Raw genomic sequence first — 20,853 nt, 5'->3', positions numbered from 1 at the left:
TAAATCGACCATTTGTACCAATTTTCTCCTTATTAATGTATAACTTCTAGGGATGAAGAAAGAAGATATTTACAATGAAAAAGATTGCTACCTTGAACATAACAGGACTGAAGCAAATATGGTGCAGCATTTTGCTAAGCCATGAGCAGCATTAAGTCTATAAAGGGACAGGAACTGCCTAGAAATCATTTAACAAAAGAAACTGCAGTAGAAGACCAGGATAACAACTGAATCTCAAAGTGTGGGCGCTCTTTAGTTAAGCTATTCATAGCAGAGGTATTTGCAACCTTTCCCCTTCTTGATATGCTAAATAAAGCATCTATTCAAATCAGTCATTCCTCTGTGTGGTTAGCAGAAGCCACCGGGGCTAACATCAAGAGGAGATTACAGCCAAACCCTTTCAATGTTCAAATGCATCTGGTGAAATGTATGGTGTCCCTAACATCACAGAAGGCTGATGCATCTCTCACTGCAGCTGCTATAATAAATGCACTCTACCTCCTCTTGCCTGGATGCAGTATGTTCTGTTCCATTCTGTCTAACTAAAGCAATCACACCAACCAACCACAATGAGGGTTATATTCAGTTTGGAAAAGAAAGTATCAAAATATACCAAAACCTCTCCATTCAAAACATTGTATCACTTCAGCCACTCCACATTTTGACCTCTACTATTACAAGAAGCATGTTACGTTATCTTTTCTGTTTGTTCAGAATTTGCACAGCATCTTACTAAACAGAGCAAACAGTGGAACTGTCAAATAAAACCGCATGCATTTTGCTTTAATTTAACAAATATAAAAGGGAAGTGATAAGAATAGGAATTATGTTTAAGGAAGGAATTAACATGCCTACAAAAAAACTCCACAAAACAAAACAAGTAGCTTCAGCCTAGTTCCCCCTCCTAGACTTTCTACAATATCCGGACTTGACTTTCACCATCTGCCAGAAGGGCAAGTTCCTCAGATGTGATCTGTATTTCTTGTCCTTTTTCCATTTACCAGCAGATCCTGGAAAATCCTCCTCCACAATTTATTAAGTCACTAAGCTTCATTCACCTTTTTGCTTCTTTAAAACATTGTGCAGCTGTGTGAGTTTGAGATGCAATTTGATTTAATTCTTCTGTTATCATCATCTAAGCTGTAGACTGTTACAGACTTAGAGCCTTTACAATGGCATAGTTTGTTACTGCTAATGCAAATATGTACATGTTTAGATGTGTTCCAAATGTCTTGCAAACTAAGGCATCCTAAATATTATCACTGCTAAAATAGTTCTGTTTGTTTCAGATGTTCCAAACTTCACCTCATCTTGCAGTTCTGGGAAGTTACAATCTTCACCTACACTTAAATTACTGCGAGCAGATAGCTGTGCTGCCGTGCTACTTGCTCTCACAAGTAAAATGCATCCATTTTTGGTGTTTGCAGCTGTCAATTTAGTAGTTTTCTACTGTGTGTATGCTAACCTGCATTTTCTATTGCTTGTAACTCTGCCTTTTTAGAACAGAGATTATTCTTCAGTCTTGACAGAGATGTATGACTACTTACAGTAAACCTAGATGCCAACTTTGATGTTTCAAAGGTTTTTTCTCTTATCTAAGGAAGACTTTTTTCATTTCCCCCCTACCCACAAGACCATACTAAGATGACACATTCCTTTTTAGCCTCCTGTCACTCAAGAAGCGCACAGGGAGCTCTGCTTGAGTTTTAAAGTTACCTCCTGGGAATTCCTCGGTTTTACAAAGAAAACTCCTAGTTAGATTGCTACAGTGTTCATACCGAGGCAAGAAATAGCTTCCCTGCTCCACTATGCTCATCTCAGGGAAGGCAGTGGGGAAGAGTTTAAGAACTGTAATTACCAGCTTACCCACTCAGGCTCCTTCCTAAAAGGAGAACCATTCATCATCCTCTTTTGTGCTACCGACTCCTTAAAAGGCCTACTCAGCTTTAACTCCAGTATATCCCACCGAACCAGGCTCCCCAAGGGCCTGCGCCAGGGATACCTAGATGGATTTCAAAGGGAACATCGCACCGCTTCCCTGCCTTATTTGGGAAACCCTAACTCTGAAAGGCTTGGCACAACCTCGGTAACCGAGTAAGCCTTTTTAAACCTGAAGCTCTGACAAAGATTTAATGAGAAGGAACCCCAGATTACGATGAGTTCCCAGCACAGCTAAGAAACATAAATAAGAGAGAAAAAAGAGGGGAGGCTGTGAGATCCCGAGAGAAACTCGCAGAGTTGAAGACAACGCCGAAACGGCCCGGCAAAGAGCTCTCGGAAGAGCTTTGTGTGTGTTTGGCGTAAAAATCCTCAGGAAGGAGAAAAAGAAAGGCCAGGGAGCGAGCGGGCCGGCGCGAACCAGGTCGGCAAGTCGCCCGCGGTCCCAGGACCTCCGCGGGTACGCACACACAGAGGCTAGCAAGCAGGCAGCCGGGCCGGGCGGGGGCGGAGCGGCGCCGGGCCGATCCAGCGGCGCGGCCGCCCGCCGCACCCCCCGACGGGCGGGAGGCCTATGGGGGCGCGGCGCCGCGGCCGAAGCGCTGGCAGCCCCTCCCCGCCGCTGCCTGCGGGAGTGGGAATAAAGACAGATAGCGGGGCAGGCACCGGCCGGGCGGGGAGGGAGAGCGCAGAAAGTTTCCTGTGGAGCCCGCGGGCGGCAGCAGCGATGCCCGTGCTGCGCAGAACGCTGGGGCTGGGCGGGCGCCGGCGGCCTTAGGGGGAGAGAGAGCGGCGCGGGGCCCGGCAGCGACTCCCCGGCCCGGCCCGTCCTCTCCTCCGGGCGGCGAGGGAGAAGAACTCTGGGCAGGGACGGGAAAGCGGCAACGGCCGGAGCGCAGGGAGAGGGAGCGACACCGCGGGGACAGCCGCCGCCGCCAGCAGAGCCCAGGGGGAAAGATGAGCTTGTTGTCAGCCATCGACACCAGCGCCGCGTCCGTCTACCAGCCCGCCCAGCTCCTCAACTGGGTCTATCTTTCGCTGCAAGACACGCACCAGGCCAGCGCCTTCGATGCCTTCAGACCTGAGCCCTCCTCGTCCCAGCACCCTGATCTCGGCTACACCAAGAGCACCCCGGAGCTGGGCTCTTCGCTCAGCTCCAGCTATCTCAACAGTTTCTTCCAGCTCCAGCGCAGCGAGGTGAGTTCGCGCCGCCGCCCCCGGCGCGCCGCCCCCCTGCCTGCTGCCCCTGGACAGCCCCCCGGTCCACTACCGCCATGATGCCTTTGCCAGCCTTACCCCCGCTCCCCTGAGCAAGTACAGAGTCTCCAGGCTGGACGGGCAGCGGCGGCGGATGGGAGGCTCGGCTGGGCGCGCAGGCTCCTTCACCACCCCAATCCCTTCCCGCCTCCAGACTTCTACACCGCTCAGTGCGCTGCCTCCCTCCTTGCGCCGGCCGTCCCGCTAACGGGTCGGCGGCCGGGCCGGGGCGAGGCGCCGCCGTGGCATTGGCGAAGCCGCCGTCGCCTCCTCCCGCCGCCTGCGAGCGGCCAGGGGCGCCCGTGTTGACAGTCTGGTAAATGGTTACACTGATTTCCCTTGTGCAGCCCGGACTGTGCCAGAGGGACGGGGACGGCACAAAAAAAGTGCCACATCCGTAACAACATGCAAAAACCCCACTGTTTTTTTAAAATCAAAATTTTTAAAAAGTATTACTATAAAGAATATTTATAGCTTAGGGGAGATCAGAGGCCAGCATTATCCGAAAGGAAGAGGTATAAACAGGTCTGTGACAAAAACCGAAAAAGTTTTGCATACGTTTCATAACACAAGAGCAAGACTAAATGAAAGCCAAGGGAAGGAAACAAAAAAACTGGGGTATGCAAAGACAATTCACTGTGGAACTCCCCGTCACAGGAAGTTGTTGAGGTCAAGCACTTCTGCATTGGAGGGATTTCACATGTGTGGAGATACTGCAAGGTGGCACCTCTCACACTACAGCTCACAGCGTCTCCAGAAACGATCCAGTTACAGTTTTACTCCCTGCCATGGGACTCTTGGAGGCATTCCACGGTGGCTCCGTTTGATGAGAGTTAGATGGACTGACTATGCATCCAGCTTGCTCTGTCACTACCCACAATCACAGAGTCCTCTTAGTGCCATGTGCATTAAAACATTGGTTTTAAAAGTAGTCTCAGTCAAAATGCACTTACTTGTTCTGTCAGCCCAGGTATGAGGTTGTTAATGAAAAACAAACTCCCCAACTGCACTGTTAAAAGCTGTTAAATTTTCTTTTCCTTAGTTACAAGTTCTTTCTTCCTTAATTTCAAAAGTACAACTAATCTCAAAAAAACACCCAGGCACTATTTTTGCAGCTATGTAGTTAAAAATCCATTCAGTCCAATGTATCCAGATTCATCAAGCACAATATAACATACCTAGTTTAAAAACATGCAGACTTAATAAGTACAGTAATTCTGCAAAAAGACTAGCAAGCAGTGTAATTTGAACTCCCAGCTATCTATCTGTTGGTTACAAACTGAATTTTACGCTTTTCTGCTTGTCCTACAAGCTTTGTGGTGCCCAGGTAACAACCTTAGCTGCATTTCTGCATGGATTCCTATCATCCATGATCTGTATTGATGCAACTTCATTCTGCTGGTTTTAACCTCATTACAGTTTACTGAGGCAGATGAATGACAACAACTGAGAACACCAGCTCTATAGAAAGCCTAGAGAATTCAGGAAATAAGGAGCTATTTCAGTCTATACATATTTTAATATTTTCAAAAGATAAAGCATGTTCATTTGTTCCAGTTCATTTTCCAGCCTGTGACAACAGTAGCACTGACTGCATAGCTGATAGACACTTCTATGGTCTTTCCCAGAATGACATGTTAATACATGGTAACCTGAAAAGAGTGAAAGGGGCACAACTGCATTTGCCCTGTTAGATATACCCTGAAGAAAGTAGGGAACCCCTTTAATTCCCCAGGTTAATGCTGCCTGCTTGTGCAGCAGCTTTCATTCAAGGTTTTAGATGGTGTTAGAGATACTGCTGTGCAAGAAAAGGGAAAAAAGTTCTGTCGATACGTTTCATGCTCCATTCTTTCCAGAAGCTGGAAACGACTGCTTTTTTGGCAGCAGTCACCCAAGAGTCTCCCACAATGTCATGCTCTTAATTCTTGAGATTCTAACATCTGTTTATTTGCCAGTGCCATTGGGTATACACTACATATTTTAACTGTGTAAAATTATTTTGGGGAGCATTAGTACTGTATGCTGCTTTTGCTTCAAGTGAGTTTATGCTATCTGTGGAACGACACATAGCTTTCGACAGTTAAACTGTTGACTGTTTTCTACACAGTGCATGCTTTGGTTGGCTTTTTTTTTTTTAACTCCCAGTTTTGTCCTGCGTTGGCTTAGCTTGGAGCTGAGCTGTGACAATGATTGACACATAGCTGTACACAACATTTGGAAAATGACCTAATGAGGGGCCAGAATAGCAGCAGATTGAGAAACGATAGGATCATAGGGTATAAAATAGTCACATGTCCTGTATATTGCCTTGCAATTGAAAATTTCTGGAGGAGTGCTTGGAATAAGAGACAGCACTTGCAAACCCCATATAATAGCAACTTTTCACAAGGCCGCATGGCAGTGCCTGTGTATGTGACTTGCACGCTAACCAAAGGAACTGGACAGAAAAAAAAAATAAATAGAAGTGCCATCACCCACAGAGTAGTCCTGCACTTCAAGATTTTTGTCCTCCAGACTTTTTCCACTACAATGGATGCCTTCTAAATAAACATGATGAACACAGCTGTTTGGTGCATAAAAGCCCATTGTACCAGGGGAAAAAAAAAGTAATAATAAAGGTTTAAACAGTAAACCAACAATGAGTGTTTTGTTCCATATGCAGGACTCATTTTGCAAAACAGACCTGCTTTAAGGAAAACCTTTATTGCAGTGTTTATTGTCCTAGATACGAAATGAAAGCATGTTAGAGCATTAAGATGCATTAAACTCGCTATTGAACTGAGCTCCACCCTCATTATAACACCATCCATCCGAGCCAAGTATTTGAGGTTTTGTTGTGGGGCTGGTTACATGGGATTTAATGTGATTGAGACACAGCCAGGTAACAGTGGCTTTGTGTCACTGAATGGTGTAAATGAGAAACCTAGAATAAGGGTGTAAGAGAGTCATGGTATTTTCCTGTGCTTGCAGTAGGCATGCTACCACCTCAATACTGACTTCAGTCAAGGAGAGACATCAACCAGTAACTGGAAATTACCATATTATTACCAAACACATTTCTTTGAACCTAGAGTGCTAATTCTGACACAAGCCAATATTTACACATGAGAAGGAGCCTGTGTCCTCATTAATTTTTTTGCCCATGTTCAATACTCTTATGTTTTTTCAAGATGGCAATTCCTTCTAGAAACCTCTGTGGCAGCCACTTTCTGGATCTAAAATAGTTCTAAGCACATATAACTCTGTATACTAGATTAGAAAATAATCCCTTTTTTTTTCAAAAAGGAGTTCATGTTTCTAACTTAGGGACTTCCAAATCCAGTCCTTATAGGCAAGAGGGGAGCTAACTGGGAATGAGAGTTTGCTACAGTAAGGTACAGATCACTCACTCAGAAAATTTATGGAATTGAAAAAAAAAATTAGACAGTGTTCTGTGGAAAATAACATCCAGTTACCTGTGAAATGGAAGCAGACCTGTAGCTTTGGGATAATACTGTTTATTGGGCAGCTTCCCAAAGAAGCAAAGTTAGTATGATAGTAACATTCATATATTAATAACAACAACAGAATCCCATGAAACACTGTCAAGAACAAAAATGTGTGGAAGGAAGTTGGCATTTATACAGAAAACTACATCAGACAAACTTGTTTTCCATCTTTCACAGAATTGGATGAATACACAGTAGCTTGGTACTTCATGAAGAACGACTGGCTATTTAGCCTAGATGAATTAATTTGGAGGATGATTATAAGATTTTTAAAAGCCACCATTCTCATAGTATCAGAAGAATGCATGCATGGATTGTCATAATAGATCAGGCTATTGGCTCACTAAATTGTAGTATCTCTCAGAACAGACATAATTAAAAGGTTTAAAAGAGGGCAAAACACCTTGTCAGAGGTTGTTCACAACCAATAGTTGTGAGGTCTGGGGGCAAATACAACAGAGATGCAGTTTGGTAGGAATTGCTATGTGCTCTAAAACATTTCCAATTCTCTTCCTTTGGTGGAATATTATTCTAATACGGAGCATATTTCTGATACACAGAGTGCTTAATGTGCTCAGCACTGCAGTCACTAGTTACTTGCTTTGCACTTGCAGACTAAACAATCACAGTATTATCTCTTATTTAAGCATAATTACTGATGGAATAGTGCAGTGTACAGAGTACAGACTGTCTGCAGTACATGAAGGTATCTTTTAATAATAGTGATTATTTGAATAATTTCCTCATAATTTTTTTTCCTCACTGTTCTTTCTGTATTAACACTTCAGTGCCCTTATCCTACAAATGTTACTGAAAAGGCTATAGCTCAACAATTCCTGTGTTGGAGGAACTTGTACTCTACCTCAGTCATCACTAAAAAGTCATCACTTTTTACACATATTTTGTGGCTACTTAAAGAAGCAGCCAAAGCTTTTCAAACTGCTTTTCAAGGAGTTAAATGTCAACTCTTGCATTGGTCCTTGTAAGAGATTCCAAGGACCTGACTCTGTTAGTCAGAAGACAATACACATTTGGGGATTTTGGTGGCATCAGCCTCCTCAAGTCCTCCCACAAAGCTGACTCTAGAGCCCTTTTGATGATAGTGTCTCAGGACACAAAATGCAGCTTTCACAGCCCACTCTCTATTCTGAATTTAAAGTACCAGATCCTATTACAGGTATTTGAACTAATGACTACTCTGTTAACAATTCTACTTGGATGTGTGATTTAAAATGCAAAAAAGTAGGTTTTTAAGTATTTTGAAAGTTTTTTTAAGGTTGTTTTGTTATTTGGTGGTGGCGTTTGGTTGGTGGTTTGTTTTTTTTTTTGTTGTTGTTGTTTGTTTTTTTGGTTTTTTTTTTTTTACTCTGTTCTTATTTATGCAGCCATGGCCTCCTGCTCTGCTACTTCTGTCTTTGGAAAGCACTGTCTTTGCCAGGGAAGAACAACATGCATGAATATACTATAGGAAGTAGAGTCTGAATAAGATCTGTATTTTGTATAAGAAGTGGGAAACTCAAGTTATCATTCAGATTACACTCTTCATGGTATCCTCTACCCATGGCTTTAGATTTCTCTATTCTCCAGGATTCATTTTTGTTCCTTTTTAAATTAAGCACATACGGTAGATAACTCTTCTTGTTCTTCATACTGAGGCTGAGCAACCCAATAGCAATTTGATTGCCGAAGGGAACACATGAGCCAAATTTGCTTGTCTTAAGGAAGTATGCTAAAAACTGTTGTTTGTTTCACTCAGGCTTCCTTACCTGAGTAAGAATAGCAGAAAGCTCCCAGAAATAAGAAGTACTGAAGATGTGCTCAAGTTAGTCTAACAGCCAGAGCATCTCATGTTGCTATTGGAATGTCCTGCCCAGGGAGGTGGTGGAGTCACTGTCCCTGGAGGTGTTAAAGAGGGGATTGGATGTGGCACTTGAAGCTATGGCCTAGTTAGTCATGAGGTGTTGGGTGACAGGTTGGACTTGATGATCTCTGAGGTCTTTTCCAACCTTACTGATTCTATGATTCCAAACCCTCCCCACACCTGAAGCAAATACTGCTTTGGCTCAGCAGTTCACTGACTGGCAACAAAAATATTACCAACCATAGTGGACAATAGTGCAGCTACTTGGTATCACATCAGAGACTTCAAAATTGGTGAGAGCTAAAATATTCATTACTGAACCTAAATAATGTCATCCAGAAGAGGGATGTGAGCTTTATGCTTTACTATTGATTTCTTTTGGGCAGGTTAAAAAAAAACCCCAAACCAAAACAAACCTTTTAAATCACTTGGAACTTTGCTTCTTTAAGAAGCATGAAAAACAATAACACAGTGCAGCTGCAGAAAGGTTCAGGCACAGATATTACAAAGCTAAACCATACAATACTGATAAATGATGCCCATTTTGCCATTCTCCTGAACTGCCCTTCTTTCTCTTCTAGAAAGCCACAATAAAATGGTTACATTAAATGGGAAAAATACATCTTGCTTCGTGGCAATTTTCCTTAGATTCTGTCTGAGTGCCAGAGAAGGTATAACAGATCAAATAACCAATTAAGTTTTACAAAGCCATTCAAATCTTACAGTGATGTTGGCATAATTCAGACAGTATTTCATGTAAGTGTCATAACTTAGATCACTTTTTTTTCCCCTGCAGATTGCTTTTTATTCTCAGAAAGATTACAAGCAATCTGCAATCTGCTTGTGGTGGGTTGAAATTTCCCCCACAACATTAAATTTGCCAGAAGCAGAACTTAAAATGATAGACAGATTCACTTGAGGAATGCAGAATAAATGCAGGTTACAAGCCCTGGGCTTTGTGTCCCTCATTTTCTAGCCAGGCCAGTGCAGCTGTTTGGTGGTTTTAAACGTCCCACAAACCCAGCCCATTACTTTCTGTCACATGTTTTGGTGTAAGCAAATACTCACAAAGTCCAGTGCTTTGACTAAGATGAATTTTAAGGAGCCTCTTATAGGTTCTTGTTCTTAGTTCTTTCAGCTGCTGCTGATAGACCTGTTGTGTGGTCTTCCAAAACTGCATCTTAGGAAATATATTTTGTGTTTCTACAGATTTTAGTGTGAAGATAAGGAACTTCCCTCATGGGACACTTGCTGTCATATCCAAAGTAGAAATATGTTCCTGTTGTATTAAATGACTGTCTGCATCTACCCTCTGCACATGGGAGGATTTGGTGTCTCTTTTGAATGAATACAAGTGCAATACTCTAGAAGGATTGCTGGAATCTGGAAATCTATATCTCATCCAGCTAACTGCCAACCAAGTAGACTCTTTAAAGGGGTCATCTTGCTCCCATAGGCTTCTCTTTGCCAACTTAGGGACTCCAGTTTTCTAAACTTGGTTGTGATTGTAGCAGGGAAGTTGGAGCCTGTGTTTCTTCACACTGAGGCAGACTGCTAGACAAGTATTTGTGCATAATCATTAAGGCTGTGGATATCTGTGGTTGAACAGAAAGCAAAGGAGCTATTGTACAGTCATTGCATTCTGAAAATGGCAGTTAGAAATCTTCAGAGGGTTTGAGTATCAGTGGTCCTTGAAATACATAGGTATTCTTATAACCATCTTGTTCCAGCTGAAATTAGTAGAATTAATAAGTTTGTTTTTCTAGTACACCCAATCTGGAAAAAAAAATCCTCACACCTACTTGAAAACTAGAGTACTCAATTGTTATTTTATAGTTTATCTGAAGCAGATTGTGAAGATTTAGGTTTACTTGCTCAGATGACACTTCAGGCTGTGCTGTATCACAACTGATTAAGAAAGTGGCTTCAAATGTTGATAAAACCATCTAGAGCCACAAAATGAAATTCCAGACTGTCACTCAGTAGATGGAAATAATTTATTTTCATCACTATATTCAGTTTAATACAAGTTTTTGTCTTCCCAAAAGAGCAGGAATTGAGGCCCTAAGTGCCTTGTGAGGGGCCCGTTCTGGGCAGATGATGTATTGTTTCTACCTCTGACAGCGACCTTAGCTTTGCCTTTTTGAAGCTTTGGCAGCCATCACAGAGGTTTCTGTGCCAAGAAGACATTACTGGATGCAAATGATATAAGCAAAACTGTCTCAGACTTTAAGCTCTATGTAACCCAAAATGGACATTTCTTAGCAAAACCTTTCATCATGCAAGAGTTGCACAGGAGGTAAATGCCTTCCTAAGTGTGTCTTGAACAGACACATATCTATTTCCGGGTGTTATTTTTCTTATGTTTGGAGTGTCAAGAGACCCACCAAATGAGAGGAAACCTGACTCTTGTTTTTCAAACTGCAGGTCAGATTGAGACAAGATTTCCTGCAGGAAACAGAGATGTTAACAGAAAGTGTAGGGGTCAAAACATGTCCATCCGTTTCTCCCCTCACTTTTTGCTATATAACCTTCATAAATCCGTCTTTCTCCAAGAACGTTGTCTCAACGAACTAGGCTTGTTTTCTGATAATGTAAGGAGGCAGTGAGGTCAAAGTATCCGATGGAGGGGATTGAGGTATCTGGCAGAGGCCCTCCCCATGGTCCTCTCTCAGAAGGGTCAGGGAAGTTGGCGGTCTGCAGCCTGGAGAAAGCTCAGCTGCAGGCAATGAGGGGCAGGCTGAGAAATGAAAGTTCCTGCAGGGATGTGTTAAAGTAATCTGCAATGTGAATGGTCTCCCTTGTCCCTAATGTGGTGCTCATTTGCTAGGGTGTCTCTTTAACGTAAGTGGACAGTTGTTTGGCATTCAGCCAATGAAAAGGTTCCCTGCAGAGCTTGGTGCAAGTTTTAGAAAGTTCCTCTAAGACTGTGTACCTCTGATCGGAGGAAATCTCTATCCTGTCCTTTTCTACCTTTCCACATCTGCTATTAAAGGCTTTTTGTGAGGTCCGTTCACATAGTTTTCACTAACAGACACAGCAAACCTTCTGCTGAGGCTGAAATAATGAGAGCTTATTTCTCTACTGCTGAGAAGCCTACCTGAGGTTCAGTGACTTCACTCTCCGTGTTTTGTTGCTTCCATACCACTGTATAGTAGACAGGGAGCAGCATTTTTTTCTAAGATCTAAGCATCTGTGAAACTCATTGAAAGCTTTAGATCAAAATGTTAAATCAGCAGATTTAAAGCAAGATGAGATGGTGGCATGCCTTCCTCTTCAACCTTGCAGTAAATTGAAGTTACAACAGTCATACACCAAGGAGTGTGTTGCACCCACTCATTGTTCTTGCAGGTACAACAGGAGACATCACAACCAGCCAAGCTGTCAGATCTGGAATACCTAGATTAGGCAGATCTATCCACTGGATTAAAGAGTCATCATCCTACCATTGACTCACTTCACAACTACTGGCAAGTCATGCTGCATTTATATTTGCCTGCTTAAGATACTGTTTCTGCAAAAGAATGCCCTAGTGGCATCTATCTGAAAATATTTAGAAGTGGGCATTAGCGTTTGTAGTTTTAATATAAGCATGTATTTATCTAAAACTCCCTACAGAAGAAGGATGAATTAAGATATACTTGACTAATCTATCTAGCCAGGCATATAATCTATATATTAGAGTAATACACATTTTACTGAAGCCAGACCAAAGACCAGATATTTTTTGACAGCTAACTTGACCATTGACTTAAGAAGCAAGCAGAAGCCTGAGTTGTCTTCTTCCTCCAGGCAAATAATTTCTTCACTGAATGATGAGCTATGCTTATAGATGTCCAATGATAAAACGTTACTAAGCAAACTCTTAAACTGTTTTCTTTAAAAGAATCTATTATTTATCAGTGGAGCTAAAGCAGACGTAAGCCATACAGGAGCAGTTTTGAGGTTTTCCAGTTCAGCCTTCATAATTAAATTTACCTAGTCCTTCTGGCTCAAATAAATACAACTAAATGTATGATAGTATTTTCAGTTAATCCCTCTATTTTCAGAAGCCTTTGGGTTTGGCTATAAACATTGAAATGGTTATTTTCTTTGGGGACAAAACTAGGGAGCTGTTTTGACCACTTACAAAGAGCTAAAGCATAGAAAAGTCACAGACTTGAAGTGCTCTTCTCCACACAATTGTTTTAGGTGCAGCTGTTGTGCTTTCACACATTGCAAGCAAGCCTTGGAGCACTAGCAGAGAAAACAGACATAGATCCTTGGTTTAGGTTTTGGATATTAGGATGTGCAGGCCGCTGAGTTACTGTTTGAGTCACTTCAGATTTCCATTTCCTCCAACATGAAAATAGCAACTGAGTGAAGGAAATAACTTGTTTGTCGTGCTTTTTTATCCATGACACAGCATGGGGACATACTCAGTTCTTCATAAAAACCTAAGTTAGTAACTTAAGCACCTTTGGACATAACAATTAGCATGGCAAGTCTGGTAACCATTTTGGAGAATGTTTGTAGTTTACAGTATATGAAAACCTTACTTTTTCCACACTAATGATAGGCCAAACCAACTCCCTTTTCCAACAAACTTCAAACAACCATAGTGCCTGCTGACTTAAACTTAATTCTGGAAGACTGCTTTATTGTTGTTTGCTTTATTAGGTTGGCAATATACTAAAGCAAAAATAAGTCATCAAAAATTCTTTGCTCATTGCTTTTCAATTACAGACTATTTCATGTAGTGGAAGAATTGATGACTGGACTACGTTATAGGAATACTGAAATGCTACAAGACCTCACATCCAAAGGTGCAATTAAATGAATATGGAGGGAACCAATAGCACAAATCATACTAACTTATAGCTTAAGCAGGTTCTTCCACAAGCCTTTTAGAGGTATTTTTAAACAGCTGTAAATAAGGAATAATCTTTCAGTACCAGACTGTTGGGGGAGGATGTGGTTGGTTGGTTTTGATTTTTGTGATGTTAGCTCACTGGATTTCAAGTGGAATAGTCACAATAATGGTCACACAGAATATATCTGGTTGAAGAGACCTTGATGATATCCAGTCCAGCCTTTGACCCAGTACTGAAGGGTCAACACTAAACCATGTTCCTAAGTGCCAGGTCCACACAGCAGGTCAAAAAGAAATTATCCTGCTAAGGTGGAGTAGTCATCTCTGCCAATTTCAATGTTGAATTGCTTAAAACTAGCAGAAACAAAGAAGGACATATGTGATAAAGGAATACTATGCACAGAGTCCAGCAGTTTGGGATCATTATGTGGCTTCTCCTATCCAGCTACTGCACTTAAACAGCAGATAACTTCAATGAGGGCAACATGCTCATTTGACCAGTTGGAATACTTCTTTCTCTCATCTATTTTAACTGGTGAAATATTGTGTAGGGGTAGCACTGTAGCTGTCTGGTTTGGGATTTTTTTTTTGTTTGTGGGGAAAGGCAGTGTGTGGTGTTTTTTTTTTAAAGTGTAGCTTTTAAGTTAACAATAACAACTGGAAAAAACCCCACAACAATCAACCCTAAGATTACCAAACAAATGCACTGGCCAGATACACCCTGTCAAACACTAAATCAACACAGCTTATTCTAGCTTCAGGTAACTGGTGGATCTAATGCCCCTTTATCACTGCTTTACATGTCCAGCAGCCACAAATGGAATTTATGCCAGGAATGTAATTTTCCTGATACTCCTATATATTTCTAGTCTCATGCCTAAAAGCTTTGCTTCTTAACTCTAATAAAGTCCCAATAATGCCATTCCCACATAAACAGGTTACCATTGCTTTTCATTATCAGTTGTTCTAGACTATATGAATCTATTGCTTTTGGGCAGAATGAAATGTTATCCTAATTGAGATATTGTCATACTCCCCTTTAAAAAAATAACCTACACAGCTGAAGCAGTAGCCATACTTTCAAAAATTTTCACCTGACATATATTTGTTCAACTATTTTGTTGCAGGTTCCTAACTGTACTCTGTCTTTGTTTTAAACATTATACTATTGCTAAAAATGAAGCTGAAGAGAGAAATTCTATTTCAGTGTTTCCTTATCTGCTCTTGGCACATCAGCCCCAAAAACTGTCTCTGAAGGGCAGCGACCAGCCAAGGCAATCGAGCATTTGTCAGATCATTCATTTAACTAGGAATTCATAAAGGTGGGTTAAAGGCTGGTGCTTTTGAATCTGTCACATATGTTACCCAACTGGAAATCAGAGTAAGGAAGCTATAGCAGACAATAGCTGCCTCTTTAACAAAGGACTGCACTGCAGCCTTACAGATTATGTGCCCTGTAACTGGAAACGCTGAGAAAACAAATAACAAAGGAAGCCTTACTTCCCAATACCACCAACAGTTTAAAGATTACTGAGCAGAGAGCTTACCTTTGGGAAGTGCAACACCGCATTTTAAGTTTGCTTCACATTCAACCAAGTCAACAAGTTTCATAGGAAGAAAAAAAAATAAACAAATCAACATTATCAACTCCAACTTCCTAGCAAGCCAGTTTCTAAGTTTTACCATCAGGTCTCCCCCTCCTCCCAGTTCAGCAAGATAAGGAAATCCTGAATTCATTGCAGCTGGCCTGATGAGCCTTGTAATTAGGACATGCAGTGTGGTCTTCCAGCTTCTTGAGAACACTAACTCTTTCACTGCCAAATACTTTCTATACTGTTACAGCTAAAAATGAAACTTCGTTTGAGAGTTATTATTTTTTCTCTGCTTTTTAAAGAAATGTGTTGGCTTTGCTAGTGCCACACTGAACACAAAACAGTCATTGCTTTTGGTGGAATTCATCAGAGGAGCAGTCTCCCTGCCACCTCCCAGATCTGTACTAATACACTGGAGACCAGAATGAGTCAGAATGCATTTCCCTCTTCCTCTGTTTTCCTTTCTACTGTTGTCTATCTGAGACATTGTCTATCCCTGTCACTCTGATCATTCCCTGGACATCCCCTTTGTGAAGCTAATTCACAGATTTTTTTCAAAACCCTTCTTAAAAATCTGGTTTGTAGCAGTGCAAGCACTTAGTAAGGGCAGAATTGCTAATTTCCTCAATTAAGTGCCCCAGACAAAAACAAAACAAAACCAAACATCTACAAAGTGGCCTAAATCACCATTTGCTTTCTTCACATTCATTAGTTGTTCCTGAGCTTTTGCTATTTTATTCTAGAGGCAAGTTTGAACTTTCCCACTACCACCCTTATTATGTAACCTGGCTTTTTGGACTGGCTTTTTTCCTCATCTCCTTCTGAAGAATTGGAGGCTAGCAACGGGATGTAACACCATTTGTGCTGGTGCTCTTTATAGTATCTTTCAAGTGCCAGATTGATGTGCTTTTCACTTTGACTCAGAATTAAACTGATTAAGACCATTTTCCAGGTCATATTGGCAAGAACTGCTGAACCACCTTGCCTGACCCTATACCAGGAAGGATGGACTGCATTTTGGAATAATTTTGGAATTTTCTTTAATGAGTCATTGTTCTTTGAAGTACCAGTGATGTAGGCAATGTCCATCTTCTCCTTTGTGGTCATCTTCCTGGATGTTGTATTTGTGTCTTTTCCCTTTTTTGACACTGGGCCTCAACATGATTATAGGGAAGTGTTTCATGGTGGCACTTGCAGATTGAATCTTTTGGTGTGTCCAGCTCTGCCATGTATTACACAAATGCCCTTCCAGCTGAACCTGGTAGCCACTTTCAGAGCCATCAGCAGCTGCTAAGATTATTACTTAGTGTCAGTACAGACAGTAGTCTGATGGGATCCTGGCCTTTGACAAGGCTTTTGGATGCTGAGATAGAAACAGAAGTTTGCAAAGGTTTTCTGACAGAGTGGGCAACCTTTACTTTTGATCTCCTACGTAATGTCCTGAAACATGCCAAGAAGAGTTGTTGAAGGAGTAAATTATGTAATAGCCAGTTGCAGTGCCAAATTTCTCCTTTATAATGTGGGTAATAGCTCATTGTAAAGATGTGTAGAAAACAAAAATAGTCACCATTGTAAGCATATGTCCAAATCAAAGCCTACTGAAGGCAGCAGATAGATATGTTTTGCTTTGTCACTAGGTTAGCCTGGGGGCAGAAATAACAGCCTCCTGAAGGGCAGGAGTTGTATACCTACATCCCCTAGGGATGTGCCAGATTTCAGCAATGGGTGAAGAACTGGGGATTTCACATTCTGTGTGTCCATACACCCACCCTACTATAAAAATCAGATAATAGGGAATTTGCAAAGCTACTGATGGTTATAATGCATATGAAGTACTTTAAGAATCTCTTGGCAAGAGTGGCTCTTAAGAAGAAGAAATATTTTGTATTATTCCAAGTGTATGTAAAAGAAAGTGGCTCCTAGGGAGACAAGAACTTCTTGAAGGCCCTTAATTAATCCTATTTTGGCATCAATAGCACTTCCCCTTCCTTTTAACAATTTGTTGCCAAAAATTTCTCATTCCAATAGTGTCTAATAAATCCTGGAAAATAAATCCCAGTGACCACTGGAGATATGTTTGGTTGCTTGATGGCTAAAGCAGCTAAAAGCTTTTCATTAGTTTTTCAAATAGCTTTTCCTTGTAAAATGTTAGAATTTAACCCCTGAAACAAAGTAGCTGATTCTCCTCTCTGCAGCCAGAACAATTTGCACCAGCATAGAACTGTGCTGAGCTGAAGAGGGAATGATGGGCAGTTCAGTGCCAGCGCATTGCAGCACAAGCCCTATGAGGAGAGATTGAGGGAGCTGGGGTTGCTTAGTCTGGAGAAGAGGAGACTCAGGGGTGACCTTATTGCTCTCTACAACTACCTGAGGGGGGGTTGTAGACAGGCAGAGGTTGGTCTCTTCTCCCAGGCAACCAGTACCAGAACAAGAGGACACAGTCTCAGGCTGCGTCAGGGGAGGTTTAGGCTGGAGGTTAGGAGGAAGTTTTACACAGAGAGAGTGATTGCCCATTGGAATGGGCTGCCTGAGGAGGTGGTGGGGTCACCGACGCTGGGGGTGTTCAGGGCGAGGCTTGACAGGATGCTTGGTTGTATGGTTTAGTTGATTAGGTGGTGTCGGATGATGGGTTGGACACGATGATCTCGAAGGTCTCTTCCAACCTGGTTAATTCTATTCTATTCTATTCTATTCTATTCTATTCTATTCTATTCTATTCTATTCTATTCTATTCTATTCTATTCTATTCTATTCTATTCTATTCATGTGAAGTCCCCTGTGAGATCATACTCTATTCTGTGGCCCTTTGAATCGACCCTGCTGCTGTGCACCACCTTCAGCTTTGCAAGCATGTTCTGTTTGACTATAGTGAGGCTGGGTGAAGAGGATTATCTAGCAGTGGCCTGACATGTAGCTCAATTTTTATACACAGTCTACGCCATCTGCAGTGGGATAAGATTCAGTGATAGCTGGGACTCATTCAGGTAATTGTGCCAACATGATTCTTTTAGCATATGACTGTCACCCAGATAATGCACTCACTGTGCAGACATACTGGATGTTTGAGATCTCTAAGATAAATGTAATTCCATTTCAGATTTATTTCACAGTCTCTCTAAATCAATTTCAATGTATGTCTTCAATATGTATATAATATATATAATAAGACTCCAATGAAATATTTTGCTTTAATGGCACTGAAAAACAAGGTCTCTGCAGAGTCACAGATTGGACCTCACTTTTCCATAAGCCAGCAGTAATTCTCTGATGAAGGGAGAATGACAATGAGCATAGTATTACTGAGAGATATATCAGACCTCATAGACACTCTGGGGAATGTGTCCCATCATTTCAGGGTGGAGAGGACTGCCACTAGTTGGTCCTGTTTCTACAGTGACACATTACCATGTTAATTTTTTTTTTAAAAGTTATTTTTTACTTCTGAAATTCTGACTACACAGGTCTTTTTGAGCCTTAGCACGGTTAAGGGAATGAATCCTTGTTATCGCCAGTAGAGAGATTAGCTATTTAGGTGATTATGGGTTTCCTGCTCTCCTAAAAACAACTGAATAGTAAATTAGCAGCTCCTGATTTTGATTTGCAGATGGAGAGAATGAATATCCTATTGAGGTGAAGTAGAGAAACTGGGTATTTATTGTTTATCAGGAAGCATTTAAATCACATCAGATTTCCACTTAGAAAATCCAGGACATGAATGTTTCTTGTTACTGTTTGAGCATGTGACTCTGAATTGAATGTCTCATTAATTAGATTTGAAATTAAAGATTACTTCAAGTTTTTCTTGGCATTATTTGCCTTTCCCTGACTTCAGTATTGTTCATATAAGTAGTTTTGGACACAAAGACATTCCCTTCTGTGGTTTGCTTTTTCAGCTTTTCTGCCTGCATATTCTAACCATACCATAAATGTGGTATGATCAAACACAAGAAAGCAATCACTGCTTAGTGGAAAGGTTGGAGTAATTGAACCACAGTAATCTCAATAGTTTCCTCAGCAGTATGGTGACCAGCTCCATTGCACTGCCTTTGTGAAACCTCATTATTAATAGCCTGTGTGTTGCTCTCCTTGAATATGCAGCCATGTTCTTAATGAAAAAAATAATTAACCCCCCAATATTTTTCTGCTATTCTTAGCCCTCCTCAGATCAGTCTCAGAACAATCCTTAATAATGTGTTCCATGTGACTATTTTTTCTTTTCTTTTACAGGCCCTGAGCAGCAGTCTGTACAAGAGTACATCACCTTACGGCTCTCTTAATAACATTGTGGATGGGTTAAGCTCCCTCACTGAGCATTTCTCTGACCTATCCCTTTCTTCAGAAGCCAGAAAACCCAGCAAGAGGCCACCTCCCAACTACCTGTGCCACCTCTGCTTTAACAAGGGACATTACATCAAAGACTGCCCACAGGTAAGGTATATACAATATTCTGGAAAAATCTTTGTCAACGTTTTCACCATTCCTTCATTTAGTAACACAGAATTTGACTGAAATGCTCTTTTTAGAGTGAATAGCACTGAAGAAATATCTTGACAAAATGCCAACCTAGCCATGTGTTCTTTTAATCTACTCTTTATCACAATGCTGATGGAAAAAATATGCTATTTCATTTGCCCAGTAAGCATTACAAATTATATTAATCTAGGCACATGAATAAGTAGACTTTGGAAACTTTAAAAGTGCCTACTACGTCATTTTCTATCACAGAGATTGTGTAAAATACATTTTCAAGCAGCACACTATGTAGTCAGTTTGGGAACGGCACTTAATAAAAATATAACAAGATACATATGCTAAAGGAGAAGAAACTGTTTCACTGGATGAGAACTCTCTGTAAGTGTTGCAGTAACACAAGTTCCAAGTCTTTCTGGTGCAAAATGTCTTTCATCTCATAGAAGAGGTTTGCTGTACTTGGCAAGCTCTGATGGTCTTGGACTCCTTGAACGTTTTTGTAGTGGCAAAGCTGGCAATATTTATTTCCTTAAAAACGAGGTATAAACCAGTGTGCACTAAAACCACTCACCAATCTGCCATTTTTTCCCCCCCTGAGGCTCCCAGCCACAGTGTGTAAGGTTTCTCCATCTTCTCAAATTCTAGCTGAATGTTACTGGCTTAAACTATCACAACTTCAATGATATTCTATGTAGAATCCCAAATTAAACTGCTGCCAATACTCAGGAATACAGATGTGGACATTATCGGCATCCATTTCACTATGACTTTATTCTCTTAATGTGTGACTTTCAGCAAAATTAATCTGCATAAAATTAACTGCAGTTAATCCACAGCTGAGGTTGTCAGACATATATAAGCCAAAACACAAGCAGAAAAGCATCTGCCAGCTGAGCAAGGTCAGCACAAAATCAAGTCTAATGTCAGATGAGTATATTCCTCCTGCCCTAATGTGTAGACTAAATTTTTTTTGTTGGTGGACTTTAACTGTATATCTTTCATTAATTCTAACAAAATCTGTGGAATTAAAAATACCTTTTTAGTGTTGGGTCTGGGACTTAATATTATTTCAATATACATTGACTAAAACAGTGTTCTTTACAAAAAAACAAACAACAAAACAACAAAAACAAACCCAACACCAAAAGACTGAAATTTTCTTTGCCAGGAGATCAAAAATACTCTAGTTTGTTTACTTCTGTGTTTAATGTACTTAGCTTAGCATGTTTCAGCAAAATGTAGAGGTAGGACCATATAATGGCATACTTTACTTAACAAGGGGATTAAATCTACAGCTACCAAATATGTGTCAGAGTGAGAGAGTGCTGAGTTGGGGGGAGCTGGCTGTGTCATGCTGCATAAGAAACCAGATGAATACAACAGGTCTCTTGACAA

The 20,853-nt window shown here is 41.1% G+C and overlaps 1 protein-coding gene across 1 annotated transcript in view; it reads left to right on the top strand.

The window, feature by feature from the left end:
* The first annotated feature begins 2,546 nt into the window (after window positions 1-2,546).
* Window positions 2,547-20,853, top strand: part of ZCCHC24 (zinc finger CCHC-type containing 24) — a 114,239-nt gene continuing 95,932 nt past the window's right edge. Inside the window, exons 1-2 of the mRNA XM_054163586.1 lie at window positions 2,547-3,135; window positions 19,216-19,416. Of these exons, the coding sequence (XP_054019561.1) occupies window positions 2,896-3,135; window positions 19,216-19,416 (441 nt within the window). The 5' untranslated portion in view covers window positions 2,547-2,895. The remainder of the gene's footprint in view (window positions 3,136-19,215; window positions 19,417-20,853) is intronic.

The sequence above is a fragment of the Dryobates pubescens genome, chromosome 8 (assembly GCF_014839835.1).
Source record: "Dryobates pubescens isolate bDryPub1 chromosome 8, bDryPub1.pri, whole genome shotgun sequence".
NCBI classification, from domain to species: Eukaryota; Metazoa; Chordata; class Aves; order Piciformes; family Picidae; genus Dryobates; species Dryobates pubescens.
The sequence above is the reverse complement of the archived record's forward strand: the minus strand, read 5'-3'. Positions and strand labels throughout refer to the sequence as shown.